Source organism: Chionomys nivalis, chromosome 23 (genome assembly GCF_950005125.1).
Source record: "Chionomys nivalis chromosome 23, mChiNiv1.1, whole genome shotgun sequence".
Lineage (NCBI taxonomy): Eukaryota > Metazoa > Chordata > Mammalia > Rodentia > Cricetidae > Chionomys > Chionomys nivalis.
This window is the reverse complement of record NC_080108.1, coordinates 37,067,899-37,085,302: the sequence shown is the minus strand read 5'-3', so window position 1 is coordinate 37,085,302 and position 17,404 is coordinate 37,067,899. Positions and strand designations below refer to the sequence as shown.

Below are 17,404 nucleotides of genomic sequence, written 5' to 3'. Positions count from 1 at the left end.
AACTTATTACAAGGTCTGGAGTTTCTTCACAGTGAAGAGATCACAATTTGTAAATAGTTTGGGCCCAACTTATACAAATGGTTAGATCTCAGAAAAAGACTTCATGATGCAAAAATCAGCATCTTGGAAAAATGGAAGAGTTTCACTTTATCATTGAATAAGTTAATGTCCATGTACTGTCTTTTTTTTTAAAAAATATTTATTTATTTATTTATTTATTTATTTATTTATTTATTTATTTATGTATACAATATTCTGTCTGTGTGCATGTCTGAAGGCCAGAAGAGGGCACCAGACCTCCTTACAGATGGTTGTGAGCCACCATGTGGTTGCTGGGAATTGAACTCCGGACCTTTGGAAGAGCAAGCAGTGCTCTTAACCACTGAGCCATCTCTCCAGCCCCTCCATGTACTGTCTTGCATTCTTTTTTTTTATTAGGGGCCATGATAATCTTCTCTGTATCGTTCCAATGTTAGCATATGTGCTGCTGAAGAGAGCACACTGTCTTGCATTCTTTATCTCCTAAGAAGACACTTGGGCTTTGCGTAGTTCCTTCACTTAGCAGCCTGTAGTCACCTGACTTCATGGTGTGGAAGTTAGTCAACAAAATGGAGACATTACCTTTAAAAGCCTCCTGAGAGTCTTTTGTGAAAATTCTTTTAGTCTCATGGAAAAATCGATTCTACCTTTACCAGGAAAGGCTATCTGGGATTCTGAAAGAAGCTAACTTTCACCTGACACGGTCAAGAGCACAGTCCTGCTATAATTTTACCAAACATTTGTCAATAAGTGAGATTTCTCAAGACATCTGATTTTGGTTTTTAATGTATGCATTTTACAAAGGCAAATGTTCTATGAAATGGCAGATCTCTTTGCTAGCTTACTCTTCAATGTGACCCTTTTCTTGTTGGGAGGAAGACGGAACACTCAACAGGAGAGAGCAGAGATGCACAGTTGCTCTGGGAAGTGACCAAGCATCCCCAAGGCTAGGATTTCACTCTAAGTAGCAATACTTCATGATTTCCCAGACTCTGCGTCCAGTGGCACCACCTGCAACTGTCTTCAGGACTCCACGAGTTACACCCTGGGAGAGCCCAGGGGATGGTGCCTGCCTGTGTTCTCTTCTGATGTCAGCCTCTAGCAAAGGGCATGAAGTCTCTGAGTTAAAAATAAAAGGAAGAAAGTAAAACAAATGGATATAAGGGTTCCAACATCAAGCCAGAAACCCAGAGGCAACAGTGAACAGAGAAGGGTGCAGAGCTTCTCACCTTGCGTGTGCATTAGACAGAGGATTTGCTCCCCAGGGATCTGTTGTCTTCCTCTGTGTCATCTCTAATGATGTTACTGTACTCAAAATTCAAATTTTCTTTCAACTTGTTGAGCTCAAAGTCATGGATAATTTTGACAGTCATTAACTTTTCTCGTTTGATTTTCTCTGTGACATCCTTTGGAACATCTGGTATCATCCAGGCTAATAAAAATTTGAACAGAAGCACAATGTGCTAAAGGGGTGATAAAGGAAGAACAGAGATACTGTTAGGATCATCAAGAAGTCATCAAGGAGTTCTCAAAGGTCCCCCCTGAGTTTCGATAAATTGTGTTGGACACAAGAAACACCAAGTTGAATCATACAGACACATACATATGCACATGCCTGTGCATGTGTGAGTGTGTGCGTTTGTGTACCCTATAATTTTCATACATACAATTGAATTAAATAATATATATATTTAGGGGGCTGGAGAGATGGCTCAGTGGTTAAGAGGACTGGCTGTTCTTTCACAGGTCGTGAGTTCAATTCCCAGCAACCACATGGTGGGTTACAACCATCTATAATGAGATCTGGCTCCCTCTTCTGGTGTGTCAGCATTCATGGAGGCAGAATGTTGTATACATAATAAATAAATCTTTATATATATATATATATATATATATATATTAAATAAGCAACTAGAGGAACAGAACATGGCTATTAAAATGCCTGCCCTTTATCTGTGCCCCATCCTAAGAACCTAAGGAAACATCTCTAAAACAGTCCTAGTTTCCTTTAGATAGCACAGCTCACACTAAACCATGTACTTTGTGACTTAGTGTGAAGATGAAACTTAAAGAATAGCGGTCACTCTGTTTTAGATTCTCAGAGAGTTTTCAGGAATGAAGGCAGTCAGGCCTTCTGAGGACAGCGGTGCAGTGTAGAACTGAAAGCAAGCACATCAGTTTGGGTTTCTATGAGAAGCAGTAGAATGTCTAGGAATTATGTGAATGTAGAACTCAGCCAACTATGATAAGCTTAATTGGAATAGATTATCCAAAGGAAGTTCTTAACTTCCAACCATTATCACCTGCCAGTGTAGGATCTTGCCATGATTAGCTTAAGTGGAGGCCTGGATCTCAGTAGTTTACCCCGAGACAACACCTGGTTACAGGAAGGACCACAAACTGAAATTACGCAGGCACCACCCAGGAACAGACCATCCAAAGGAAATTCCTAATGTTTCAACCATTGTAGGTAGGATCACTTTCCAGCACACATTCACGAGAACACTTCTAAACAAATGTCAGTTGTTCAGAGGTCCTGAACCTTAGAAATCCCTCACCCTCAGCTTTACTACTATAAAAACCCAACCCCAACTGAGCTCGGGGCTCTCCGATTATTCTACTACACTGGACACACAGAGAGACTGAGTTTGCAAACTTGAATAAAATAAAGGCTCTTTGCTTTTGCATGTGGGACTCATTCTCTTTGTTGGTTTTTGGGGAACTTCATGGATCTGGGTATAACAGTTGTTAGGATTTCAGCCACAGTAAGGCTGACACTTCTGGGTTCTAGGGCCATGCATGTGCAGACAAGCTCTCAGGCAGAAGTGCCTAATGGACCTGGGGCCCTGTGTGACCCATGTGCATGCGTGGTTGCATCATCCACATACGACTCAGTTAAGCCCTTGTGCGTATGCATGGGCCCCGTCACCTGTGTATGACTTAGTCACATCAACTCCCTGTGCGTATGCACTAGGTAGCTTTTAAAAAGTAGAAGCGCCATTTCCTCTTTCTCTCTGCACACTGACTTCCCTAGGCCTGTACCTGCCCCCTCTAATAAATTACTAAGCAGGTTTTTTGCATGTTCCATGTTTCCCTCTCGCTCACGTCACATAATTTCATTGGTGCCATCCAACTCGGTAGGCCCTCCCACCCCTCTTTCTATGCACACCACCAGTGGCTTCAGTTGGTGAGTTTCCCCCATTCTGGTCACCTAAACCATTTCTCTGAACCCTAGGAATTGACCGTTGAGTTCCACGCAATCTTCTGGTGTTCCTAGAAATGGGGGTACAGCCCCCAACCATGGTCTTTAAGGCTATGGTTGAGTCCTTCATTGACATTCATCTCTGGATTGCTTCTCTTAGCTAAAATTATATTTGGATAACCTGGGGTCAGTACTCCCATTACTGGGGGCGCAGGGTCCCTCTAATTTTTCTTTCTCCTTTTTTTTTTCTTTTTTTTCTTCTGGACCACTTGTCAGAGGTCCCTGCCGGGGCCTCTCTGGCTTCCAAGTTATGCTGGCTAGAGTCAGTCAGGCTTTAACACCCTGCCTGTAGGTAGAGGATGCTCCTTACAAGCCCTGTGGTGTTGGCCATCATTTTACATCCCACCTATAAAGGGGAGATGTCTCCCTATAAGCCTTGTGGTATCACTGTTTTTTGTGGGTTTTCACAGTTTCAGCTATGGGTAGCAGGCCATCCAAGACAATCAATCCAGCCTCCCCCAGGGATGCCTTTTAGAGGTCCTGAAACCCCAGGCTTAATGCCCTATGTACATATTCCCACACTTGTCCATCTTTGTTCAAAAACTAACCTCCTTATAATTTAGATAACAATTTAAAGTGGCTGACTACCAGCACCTTTGATCCTGATATTCTGTGGGAGCTTTCTAACAACTGTCAGTGCACAGGCGAATGGAAGGCGTTTCCTTATATACAAGTCTTTTACTATCTAAGCTCTAAATCCCAGTCTCATAATCTTTCATGATATCTATATGATCCTATCTAACAACCTACTTTCTAAAGAGCACAAGCAAGTTTGGGAGCAGACCAGACTATATACAGACGAGGTTCACCAAACACAAGCAACACACCCTCCAGGGGCAGAGGCGGTCCCCAAGCAGGAACCGCACTGGGACTATAACACCCCAGGTGGAATTTTAGCTAGGGATCAGCTTTAAAATTAGTTGTTGATTGATTGTGTTCGTGTGTGGGTATGTGGATCATGCGTAGAGGTCATAGGACAACTTAGAGAAGCTAGGTCTCTCATTCTATCATATGGGTTCTGGAAATACAACTTGAATTGTCAGGCTTGGAGGCAAGCACCCCTACTCACTGAGACATCTTGCCAGACCCTTTCTTTCTATTATAAAACAAAACACGTATAAGTAAAACCCAACACTGCTTTATACTGGCTAAGCCTGAAATTCTTTTCTGCATTGACCCATTTGGGATAAGGAACTGCAAACTGAACACCTGTGGATTTCTAAAGAAAGGTGGGCTGACATCTACACACACTAAGCTGCTAGCCTTACCCTTATGATCCCTGATTCTTGGATGTACAGTACCATCTACTGTACAATGAAATGTCTAACAAGAAAGAAAAAGAATAAAACAAACTGGAAAAAAGGATAGAAAGTTAATGAAGAGAGTAAAGGTACAGCTCCATGTCCTTACAGGTGAGAAAATATGATCACCGATGGTTAGAGCAGGATAGACATTGTAGCAGAGAAACAACAAAGGAAGGGGGTATCTGTAAAGGAAATCACATAGACAAACATTTTTCCACCCAAACTTGAAGGGTCTGCTTTTAGTTCTAGTGGCCTCAGTCAGTGGCCCGGACAACTCTGCTCTCCAGAAACAACTTGCTTGTGACATTTCAGACTGGCAGAGCTGGTAAGAGAATGTTCGACATGCTCATCTTAAGGTCATTAATGTTGGAGCCATGAGTATTATGCAGTGAATGTTCAGCTGACAGACCCACAGACATAGCCACGGGAGTATAGACTCCACATGGAGAACATGATTGCAGAGCTCAGGAACACCTGTCTTTTGGACAGTCATTGTCAATTCTGTCGAATCTTCTCCCCTTCAAAGTGAAATTCATTCCCAAAATACCTCAGCTGTGTAGCTTCCTCCTGTATGGGCGAGCAAGGGAATGACCTTGCATGGGGCCTTCCAGGGCTAACATTTACTCTTTGTTCTCATAATCAAATCTACACGAAGTCAATCCCCCACAATTACTTTTGCAAATAGACCACATAGGAATTTCAAAAAAGATAGGAAGATAGCATGGTTACTCTTACTGACAAACAGGTCTGGGCATCTCCAAAGCTGATTATCACAATAGAGATTGGGGTGAGGGGATTGGGTCTGTGTAGGGTTCAGGGCCATCTAATCATCTTATATAATGGTTTGGAGTGGCAGGTATTTCCCTTTGACTCTTGGCCCTTCCTGGGTTATGTCACCTTTTCCTGGAGTGCTGCTTTGTCAGATCCTACCTGATTTTTATGATTTCTGAAATGCATGTTGATATAATTGTTAATGATATGTGGGTTATATAGACTGAAAACCTCATGGGAGGGGGAAGAGCAGCAAGCCCATCAAGAACAACAGGAGCAGCAAAGAACGAGGAACAGCATGGGCATTAGAGAGAGCATAGAGAGAAGAAATGGGATATGATGAAAAGATTTATAGGAGTTAATTTATTTTTACCCTTAGATTTTTGCCTGATGTAGTGAATTTTTCTGAACAGATGACTGAGGTCTCCAGGATGGCAGTAAACCAGATGCCTCTTCAACCACACCTCTTGCTGAGCATGAGCCCACCACACCTCTTGCTGAGCATGAGCCCACCACACCTCTTGCTGAGCATGAGCCCACCAACTGCCAACTCTTCCCTCTACCACGTTGCCCCATGCCCACAGGAAGTAGCCAGACTTGATCTGGTGCCCCCTTTATCCAAGGAGTCTGGAACATTTGGTTGGAAGTGTCACCTTAGCCCCTAACATCCTTATCCAGAAAAAGTCTGGAATGTTTGGTTGGGGGCTTCACCCCTGTCCTGGCATCCATTTTGGGAAGTTGGGTGGGAAGCTCAATTTCAAGCTCCCCTCCCCTGGGAGTTGCCTTAGTCCAAAGTCCGCCTCCCCCAAATCCTGCCAAATGGTGGCCCCTCCCCAGAAAGGGTCAAGACCACTCCCACAGGCTATTTAAACTGCCCCCCAGAGAACAAACATGTGGTTCTTCTGGTTTACCTTTCCCCTCTCTGTGTTTTCCCAGTGGGCCCCACGGGAGTGTTGGCATTCATTAAACCTGGGCCTTTTCTAATTCAGTTTGCTTTGGTCTGATTCAGGGAACAGGCTCATCAAGCCATAAAAGCTTTACATAAACCTTAATAAATTAACATGGAAGGGAACTGGATGGTCCTGTCCTTTTTACAGCTGGATAAAAACGGAGCAATGCTGCAAATGCTTTTCAAAATAGCTTAAATTAAGGTTAAACGTTAATGGCAACAACTTCAGACTTTGAATTTCAGAATAAACGAATGCAATATTTGTAGAAAAATTTCAACATTCAAGGTCTCAAAAGCAAACCACCTATAATGTTTCCTCTAAGAGTTTCTAAAAGATGGATTTCAAAATTAGGTAGCAAACCCCAGGGAAACACTGAATGCAGTTTATTGGCTCCATGAGTGATCTATACGTCTTACGTGAAATGTGAAATTAGTTTAAGAGGAATTAAAAACTGATGGGATGGAGGGGAAAGAGAGGGAGAGAGGGAAGAAAGAACAGGGTGGACCGGAAGAACATAAACCTAAGCAAAGGAATTTTTCTAGAGCATATTGCATGAAACACATGTTACTAATATTTATAAAGTCATAGTATATAAACCTCGATTAAATTCTTAGGTGAAACTCTGAAGAATCATTTTAGAGTTGAGAGTGATTATGTATCAATAACTATATCACTTAGTGTATAAAAGAAGTGCCAGTAAGTTCTGTAGTGTTCCTTTGGTGTTTCTGTAGCAATTTTGACCAACAGTCACTCTAAAGGAATGAGTAAAGGGCTACCGATTAACTGAAATGGTAGCAGATCAAGGACATAAGAACACATAAAGCACTGAAGGATTGCTTTATGAGAATTTGTATTCAGGAGAGGAATTACGGAGCTCTATAAATCAAATATACACATAGGCATGCATAGTTTATATTTATCTTCAGGAGTAAGAGGAAGATGATGGCGTATATATGAAGACAGTGTCACGTGTGCTCTTGGTGTGACATGTCACGGGAGGAGGTCAACGATCACTGCCCAACACTAAAATCTGTATAAAATCTGTGTCTGTTTGAATATTGTTCCACTACAGGAAAACTGAAAACAAAAGCGCTTCCAAGTTGAATTTGTTTGCCTCTGGAGATCAGGATTTGAGGCTGGACAGAAAGGTGTAAGGCTGCTCTCTGCGAGCTACATAGACCTATCTGATTTTATAGACACACAGCCTGGGTAGCAATAATGAGTCCAGGAAACACTGATTGAACAACATGTGCCGGGTGGCACCTGTGATGAACTCGGGTACTCCTACAGGGGGACCTCATCTTAATTTTTTCTTGTTCCCATTTTGATGAGATAGATCCATCCTCCTTGTGTGGTAGTTATATTTTCTTGTGAACTTTCTCTCCAAACATTGAGAAAGTGCCCTGCAGTGAGCAGGACTGACCCACATGTGCCACCAAATCCCAGTTCCGATAGTAGCTAATTAACCTTAAGCCAATGACATATTTTGATGAATATCAGGTTCATCTGTCAAAGGTAGAAACAAAGGAAGGCTAGATGATGAGAATGGCTGAAACAGAGCCTTTGGAGTAGGTGCTCTACAAATCACCCTTTTCCTGACCTTGCCAGGCATTTCCTTTCTTTTTCTCTTGCCAAGGAGCCTTTACCAATTGTAAGTGAATATCAAGCTCCCATAGTGGAGTTGCAACTTATGACAGCAAGTGATTCCTTCAAACAAAAGAAGAGGGCGCTAATTTCCTGGTAACAGGTGTGTTTGGAAACAGTTGCTTAGGGGAGCGGCAAAAGAGATGGGTGAGATGAAAGAGACGTGGGAGAGTCAGGTCAGCTTACTTCCATCACTATGATGAAGGCCATCTTGGCGGCAAGGACATGCCAGAACTGCATGTTATGGACGTACTTGTTCTCATGATCAGGAGGGTTCCTGTAATCTCTGTACCTACAAAACAGAGAATAAGACCAAAAATGAACATGGATAAGGAAGCATATATAGAGAGATGATTTATGGCACATAGATGTGATAGATAGTAGACAGGTAGATAGATGGATAGAGGGATGGTCTGTGATAGATACATATGATAAGTAGTTTATAGATGATAGGTAGATACGCAGATAGACATGGAGATAGATGGAGAAACTGATAATCTGTGATATCTAGATAGAATATATATGTCATATATGTATGACAGGTAGACAGAATGACAGATGATATTTGTGGCAAGTTTCATGAATAGACCTGGAATTAACTTTTATCATTTCTCTTAGATTGAAGTTGAGTACAAACTCAGGTCACAAGAAAGCAACATAGTTAAACCTTTTTTTCTCTTCTCACAGCTCCAGGCTTGTGCTACTTACCCATATTACCTACCGAAGGGGACATAAACCAGGAAAACTTCCTTGGTCTAGTTCAGTTTCTTCTATGAGAGACCAAGCTATGAAGGCATTTTGTAGAATCCTCCTCCTATCTGACCCAACCAACTCGCTATGCTATGTGGACCACTTCTGTTTCCTGGACACGCTTTTTCCTTTCAGATGGATTGACAAGGCAGATTGATTCTCTTTCTGTGTTCTTCTCATGCTCAGACTTTCGGATGATTCCCTTCACTAGACTGATGTTCTTCAATCACTCACTCTCGCTTTTAGAAAGTGGTTGAAACCCAGAGATCAGACAACAGAGATCCCAGTCTTGAACACTGTGCCCTGATTCCTTCCTATCCAAATGTGCCACAGATCAGTGTTTTTCTCTTACTGTACTGAAATGGCTTCCTTTCTCGTTGTTGGAATCCCAAAGTGAGAAGTTAATATGAGGATGAAGTCAATTTTCAAGACCTTTTTGTGTACATATGTGTGCATATGTCTATTGGTCTGTCTATTATCTATCTACTATTTATTTATGATCTACTATCTACCTGTATCATCAATCTGTCATAAATTATTTCTACCTATCAATCTGTTCATGAATATATCAATACAATCTACCTATTTATCGCTATCTTCTACCCATTAATCTTTATCTTATATATATACATCATTTACCTTTACCATGTATGTCTACAATGGATCAACTCTGTCTATATATGTATATCTATCAATCTATCTTCATCATCTACCTCTTTAATCTATCTATCTATCTATCTATCTATCTATCTATCTATCTATCTATCCAACTACCTGCATATCTTCATCAGTGATCTATAATCTATAGTATCTCTACTATCTAACCACCTACTTACTGACTATTGTTTTAATAGTCTATGGTATAAAGATCCCCACAGAACATGATAAACTGGGTGTGGTAACAATTCACAAATCCCACGCACACATTCTACACTAATGAAAATCTTTAAGTGGAATGATGACTGGCGTACTGGTCCCATTATTACATTGTTATTTCTCGATTTCTTTTTCTGAGGATAAATGGTAAAATTCACTTAATTAACCATACTGAGTGATAGATGTTATAGCTCAAGTCCAGGGAGCCTGTCCTAGTTAGTGAGCATCATTTTCAAAAATAATTCAAAACTAAGAAACTATTTAAGAACAATATGACCTCGGCCCATAATATTACTTCCTTTTGTATCATCTGTCAGGTCATACAATGTATGAATTCCAGAAATGATGTATGATATTAACCCAGGAAATGCTTGAATCAAGTAAACCTTTTACACTACAAGACAAACATCAGGAAGAAGATAATTTAAGAGAAACATTAAAAGTACGGTACTAAAACCTAGACAGAAGGAGACCTGCAAGTGGTGAAGTCTTTTTTCTCCATGGGCGCTGTGTTGTTGGGGAAGTCAGCTATCAGGAACACTGACAGGCTGTTATTGACATATCCACTCAAGGGCTCTGTGGAATTGCTTGAGTAGGCATAGAAGTAAACTAACCGTGGGATGATGTCAGATGTGAAGGCAACAATGAAGGCCTGATGGACAAAGGGAAAGAATAACAATGAGCCCAGTCCAATGCACAAAGTCTGACTGTACGCAAGCCCACTTCCATGAGCCACATGAATGTAACTCAAACACCACTCTAAAACTTTTGAAGGCACATGGGTAGTCTGGAACTGATCTTCAAAATTTCATAGCTACAGAATAGCTAAGTTAAGAATTGAACCTATGTGTATTTGCTACCCCCAAACATACTCTCTCTCCTTTACCTTGCCATGACTCATGTTTTTGATTGATACATTCATTGTTCTTAAATTCCCTTGTGTGGTCTAGGAGAGAGACAGGTGGGGAAATAGGGGAATTCCGATGTCTGTATCTCTGTGTATTTTCACATCTACATGTGTGTTTCTGTTTGTATTTGTGAGCATCTGTATATATCTGTAAAATCTGTGTGTACATGCGTATGTGTGACCATATCTAAGTATAATGATGTATGAATGTACCAGTGTGTATTTATGTGTGTCTTTCTGTGCACCTGTGTGAATCTGTGTCTTGTGTATGTGCATTGAGTGTGTCAATAATAGGCTGATGAATAAAAGGAAAGAGTGTGGTTTGGCATTTTTCTTGTAGCTTAGAACAATTAATTTCAGAACTTCATTATATGGGGGTGTTATGGTTCTTTTTAAGCACAGTGATCACAGAAATAGTTTGTTTATTCTAGACCACATGAGTGTATTTAAAACCATCTGTCTGACTCTGGCACCTGTGTAGTTTGTGGTATATTTTTAAAAAAACTTTTCTGTTACTTCTATGTCAATGAATACATTTGGTATTTCCATTGATTATTTAATAATCTAACATTTAAATATCTAGTAATTGGTCATTTCAAGCAAACTTTTGCAATCTGCTAAAAAGAAGTCTATTGTTTTCATGGGTTTGGGTGTTTTGTTTGTTCTTGTTTATTGTCTATTTGTTTGTATGTTTTTTTTTTAAGAAAGAGTTTCTCTGTGTGGTCCTGGCTGTCCTGAAATTCACTCTGAAGACCAGGCTGGCCTTTAACTGAGAGGTCCACCTGCCTCTGCCTCCTGAGTGCTAGGATTAAAGGCATATGCCACCACCACCTGGCATTTTTTTGTTTTATGTCTTTATAACAAACTAACTCTGTATTTGTGTTAATTACCCTTTTATCTTCTAAGCTGACTATTTATGAATAATTTAATTTTAATTTTTTTTTTGGTTTTTCGAGACAGGGTTTCTCTGTGGTTTTGGAATTTTAATTTTTTTACTGCTTTTAGTTATGTGCTTTCCTTTGGTGGCTGAAGTCACATGCTTAGGTTAGGTTTTCTTGTCTTAGTTTTTAAAAAGCATTTTAAGCCATGGATTTTTCTGTAACTGTCCTCCACATCTCTTTATATTCCCACCATATTTAAGCTCCACAGTTTCAGCCAAGTTTCCTTTACATAAAGTTTTCTAAAATAAACCACAAATATTCAGGTGTCAAATTTCCTTTTGATTATCTCAAGAAAACCTTTGATAAAAACATTTTAAGATGGATATAAGGGATATAAAAGTAGTGTTTGTGAGATTTAGTTTTCAAAAATCATTTTGTAAGTAAAAGTAAGTAAACATGAATTCTATTTATTTATTTATTTATTTATTTATTTATTATGTATACAATATTTGGTCTGTGTGTATGCCTGCAGGCCAGAAGAGAGCACCAGACCCCATTACAGATGGCTATGAGTCACCATGTGGTTGCTGGGAGTTGAACTCAGGACCTTTGGAAGAATAGCCAGTGCTCTTAGCCTCTGAGCAATCTCTCCAGCCCCCAACATGTATTCTTTATATTTTACATATTTGTGTATAATCAATTTTTCACTCCATTGTTCATACATGTTACATTGTCACTGATTTTATACCTAGATTAGCAAATCTGTAAAGCAAGATCATGAAATTTCAATGAGAAAATACTATTTTCTTGTCATTGTTCTTGCTCAGAAAGCAAAGTTTCAGGTGGTTTGTCCTTAGAAATCAACTCTGTGATGAAATTGGTGCTCATGAGGATTGAGTCAGGTATCATTCACAATCCTCCACCCCAACAGAAGCAAAAAGAAGGGCAAAGTCATCCCATGGAAAGAGGCACTTACGTTAGTTGCAATGGAAATGATGGCCATTCCATAGAGAATGTCCTGCCAGACACCTATGGAGTGAGCTTTTGCAGCCACAGGTCTCCTGTACTGAGTCGTCAGCTTCCAGGCATCCACTCGGATCTCCATAATGTTGTTTATGAGAGCAAACAAGGGGGCCAGGGGAAAGGAGGCCACGAACAGCGTGACAAACCCAAACTGGATAACTGAAAGAACACAGGTCACCCATCATTACCAAAGAGATAAAGGGCCATTCAGCCTAGCCCTGCCACTTGGAACCTCACTCTCTCTTTTCACCTGTCTTGTTATGAAGTGTACAATTATACTAGTCTGACGCAGGATTCCCCTCTATATGCTGTGAATGCGTTTTATTGCCATTGGTTAATAAAGAGGCTGCTTTGGCCTGTGGCAGGACAGAATATAGCCAGGTAGAAAATCCAAAGACAGATATATAGAGACAATAGGCAGAGTCAAAGAGAAGCCATGTAGCTGCTGAAGGAGAAGGATGCTGGAAACTTACTAGTAGGCCACAGCCTTGTAGTGATACACAGATTAATAGAAATGGGCCAATTTAATATGAAAGAATTTTCTAGAAATATCCCTGAGCCATTGGCCAAGCAGTTTTGTAATCAATATAATTTCTGTGTGATTATTTAGGTTTGAGAAGCTGGGAAATGAATAAGCAGTCTCTAATTACAAATGGTGCCAATGTGGAGCAACTACATCCACATAAAACCTGAGAGAGCTTAGGAAGGAGTTCTAGACACAAAAAACAGAGTTAAGTATGGTTTCTAGATAGTATTTTCTCAGGTGGGTTCTGATAGAGGCAAGTAGATGTGCAATTCCTTTAAGAGAAGGCTTCCTGACTCAGCATTAGCAGCAAAAACTGTGCAGCTACTTTAAGAGCTTGTTTCCTGGTTCTTGCTGGTCCTATTATGGAATACTTAAATGGAGTCTGTGAACAATGTGTTACAAATTGTTTAATCATAACATAGACCCACTCTGTCCCTAAAGGTTGGCTGGTAAGCATGGCTCACAGAGGCAGTGAATATGCCTCCACCATGTTGAACTGGGTGGAGAAAACAGGCAGGGTTGTGGAGTTGGTCCTGGCCCTGCCTGCTTAGTATTTTTTTTAAAAAAGGTGTTCCTGGTCAGAAAATGATCATAGATATACAATAGGACAGATTCAGATATGAAATATCTCCCAATAGGATACAGTGTGTTTAAAAAAATGTACATAAGCTTAGGAGAGAGGGGAAAAGTATATAGACAGTTATAAAAAGTAATAGTTTTAGAAAAATAAAGTCTTTAAGGATACAGTGAAAGTAAATAAGTAATGATAATAAAATAAATATTAAAAGAAGTGGAGTAAAAAAAAGCCACATAAAGAGTGAAAATACACAGAGTCTGAATTATATATATTATTGTGTTTCCTTTAAATTTTTTGACCATGAATGAGCTAAATACAGAGAGACATATAATTGTACAGGCTTCTATGCTAAACCAATGTATGTATTTTAAAGGTATCTTGACTTCAAAATTTGAGTCTAAGGGTGTGTTATTTTGGAAAAGAGGTTCTGCTTTTGTTTTAATAGAAGATGAGAACCAGTGGATTCTTTCCAAGCTAATGTGGTTTGATTGAATAAGACCCCCAGAAGGTCTCCACTAATCCTAAAAATACTTCGCCCAACAAACAGCAGGAAGCAGTTTGGAGAAAACTATACCCAATTTCCAAAAATGATTATTTATAAATGTTTGTTTTTATTTAAAAGGTGAAGGGGATAAATGGTTAAATAGTCACAGTCAATCACCTTTTGTAAAAAAAAGGGGAGATATCATATAGAAATAAATCCTTTACATTTGTATGGACTTTGGTTTATTGATACAAGTTTAAGGTCAATTTTGTTATATGAAATTTCTACTCTTGTTTACGGTATTATGTTTATACAGCTTATTTAAAAATGTAATGTATAATTAAAAATTATGGATTAATAAATAGTCATCTATAAGAGTCAAACTATAGTCATGTTAGTTAGGTTATCTAGATGTACAGAGCTATACTTCAGGTGGATAAGTATTCTTAAAACCTATCAAAGGCCTACAGAATATGGCATTTAAAATGTTGTAAGAACTTAGACTTTTTTGACAGTGAGACATATGTGCTTCTGGAAGCACCAATTACTTCAGAGAGGTTGATGAGCATTAAAAAACTTGTTATGGAATTTGCCTTTAATGTGACAAGGCTAGCCATTTGGGCAAGAAACTGCTCTTACCTTAACTGCCTGATGGTATGCTGTATGAACTGGACATGCAGGACCCATGGAAAAATGACTGCTGAACTTGCCTAAATAAGATGACACAGTCTTTCAGGGTTTCTGCTTCATGAAAGAGTCTGCTAGAGATTCTTCAGGATACAAAAGAAAGTGACTGACAAACTGCCAACATAAACAGAACCATATTTCAAATTTCCTGCCTCATGAAAATGTCTGTTGGATAGTATGGGACTGTAGACTGAAGATGGATGCCCCAACGTTAAAGAAGAACTTCAGGACACTATCCAGGCAATAAGACATCTCTGTCAATTTCAAAGTTTTAAAAGTGCTTCCAATGCACTTTCTGTTTACTTAGGTAATATTATATCCTTCTGGGGTCTTTGATGAAGTTGAAGGCTAGATAGTTATAGTTTTCCTTAGTTATGATAAAAGATAAATTAGATACTGAAACTTTAGAGTCAAAAAGAAATATTGTGACTATAATTCTTGCTTGGTAACTGTTTTACTTTATGTAATTTTACTATGTTAAAGTTAAAACCTTCCTTTGTATTTAGACAGAAAAAGGGAGATGATGTGGGATTCTTCTCTGTATGCTGTATGTTTTATTACCATTGGTTAATAAGCTTGTTTGCCTGTGGCATGGAAGAATGTAGCCAGATGGGAAATCTGAACAGAAATATAATGAGAGAGTAGGCAGAGTTAATCCATGTAGCTGCCAAAGGAGGATGCTGGAAACTTAATGGTAAGACACAACCTAATCAGTACAAAGATAAATAGAAATGTGCTAATTTAAGATGTAAGAACTAGCTAGAAATATTCCTGAGTCATTGGCCAAACAGTGTTGTAATTAATACAGTTTCCTGTGTGATTATTTGGGTCTGAGCCACTGGGAAACAAATGAGCAGTCTCCAATTACATTAGTCCATTCCTCTCTTTTCTTAAGGAACTATAACTATTCGGAGGAAGAGGTAGCATGTGTTTCAAGGTGGTAGTCTCAGATCTTTACCTAGAAAACTAATGTATTTGATTTCAGTATCTTCAAAACCAAGAGTAAAGAAAGTCAGGCAATCAGTTCACTGCATAGTTATTTCACAACTAGAAGAATGTGTGAGAGTTTTCAGTATAAACCAAGTCTTGGTTGGCTCTCAAGATACTGAAGCTAATTTTATTATAAATGATATTTTGCATCTCTGGCAGTACTAAGCTCCCCTGCCTGTGAATACACATTTATTCAGATCCTCCACAGTGAGAAAATACAGTTTCATCATCCTATAAAGCAAGAACTACCTAATTGCATAGTGAGCTGCATGAAACAAGAATTTCCATCTCTTTACCCAACAATGTGCATAGTATTACCCAACTAATACCACACAACATAAAGTAAACTATAGTAACATTGGTTTATCATGAAGCATAAAAATGTTTTCTGTTACATTGACATATTTTTAAGATAAAATATATAGCATATCTAAAATATTAATCACTTAGTGGTGTTCAGATAATCTCTCTCTTTGCACCAGGGTCTTAATAATAAGTACATAAAGTGCCCATTATAGTTCCACCAAAGCATGGGATATTGATGAGCAGAAATGCCCTTGGTAGACCACACAAACAGCTTGAGCACTGGTTCTCTAAGATCTCACCTCAGTGTTTCATCTCTGTTCAATCACTGGGATGAAGGAAAACTGAATAATTTTCTCTATCTACCCATCTATCCAATCACCATTTATCTATCCATTCATCTATCTTCCATAGATAGCCATGAATCTTCTTCCATCCATCTGCTATCCATATATCATATCCCTGCCATCTGTATATATATTTACCTGCTGTCTATACATCTCTCCACAATCAATACATACATACATCTTTCCTCCCTCAATATGCGTGTGTGTACATCTGTCATCTATTAATCTATACTCACATCCATTCATCTACCTACCCACTATTCACCTAGATGTTTACAACCCACCTTTCCATCCATCAATCCATTTGCCATGATTCATGTATCTTATCATCATCCATCCATCTGCCATCTATCCATATAGGCATCATCTATCCATCCATTCATCTATCTTTTTATTCAGTAATTTAAACATCTATGATACATAAGACAGAAGGAAATTGCAAGATGGAAACTATTCATTTTATCAGTGTTATTGCTGCCTGAGAATCATATTTGGAAATTACCTGTTTCCAAGTACTCATAGAACAGCCCAAGTTGTCCAAAAGGTTGAAGATCATGATCTTGCTCCCAGCGACTGTATAGCTTCTCAGAGTTGGTCCTGGCTCTTCGGCGTCTCCACCAATTAAAAACCAAGCTGTTAGAAATGATAGAAGTGAATACTTGAAGAAAGAAGAGGACCAGTAAGTCAAGTAAGTCTGGAAATGGTCAGAAAGAGAGGGTGAGTTCCTTAAGCTAGCACAATAAGAGAGGAAGTCCAAAGGAAGACATGGTATTGTTTTTGCCACACAGGGAGGTGAGGAGAAGGCAAGTGGCTCTGCTTCTCCCTGCTGACAAGAAGAGCACTCACTCAGAGGCAATCCAGGTGACAGAGCATGTGAAGGTGGGCAGGGCTGGGGCAATGGCCAATCTCCACACCACTGCAAAGCTCAGAAAACACTTGCAGAAGTGAGACATCGGACATAACAGAGAAGGGACATGAAAGAAGAGCAGAGGCTTATCTGAGTAAGTGCAATAGTGCTACAAACCTCGGGCCAAGGTCCAAACCATACAAGGAGATTATGATAGTGTAGGATTGAGCCAAAGT

The 17,404-nt window shown here is 39.4% G+C and overlaps 1 protein-coding gene and 1 pseudogene across 1 annotated transcript in view; both read right to left on the bottom strand.

Annotated features, from left to right (window-relative positions):
* Positions 1 to 436: 436 nt before the first annotated feature.
* Positions 437 to 500, bottom strand: LOC130865676 (U6 spliceosomal RNA; annotated as a pseudogene).
* A 168-nt stretch (positions 501 to 668) lies between these two features.
* Positions 669 to 17,404, bottom strand: part of Ano5 (anoctamin 5) — a 96,917-nt gene continuing 80,181 nt past the window's right edge. The window contains exons 18-23 of the mRNA XM_057756473.1: positions 16,824 to 16,954; positions 12,361 to 12,566; positions 10,070 to 10,248; positions 8,157 to 8,262; positions 1,269 to 1,502; positions 669 to 1,158 (exon numbers count right to left, since the gene is read on the bottom strand). Coding sequence (XP_057612456.1) covers positions 1,281 to 1,502; positions 8,157 to 8,262; positions 10,070 to 10,248; positions 12,361 to 12,566; positions 16,824 to 16,954 — 844 coding nt within the window. The 3' untranslated portion in view covers positions 669 to 1,158; positions 1,269 to 1,280. The remainder of the gene's footprint in view (positions 1,159 to 1,268; positions 1,503 to 8,156; positions 8,263 to 10,069; positions 10,249 to 12,360; positions 12,567 to 16,823; positions 16,955 to 17,404) is intronic.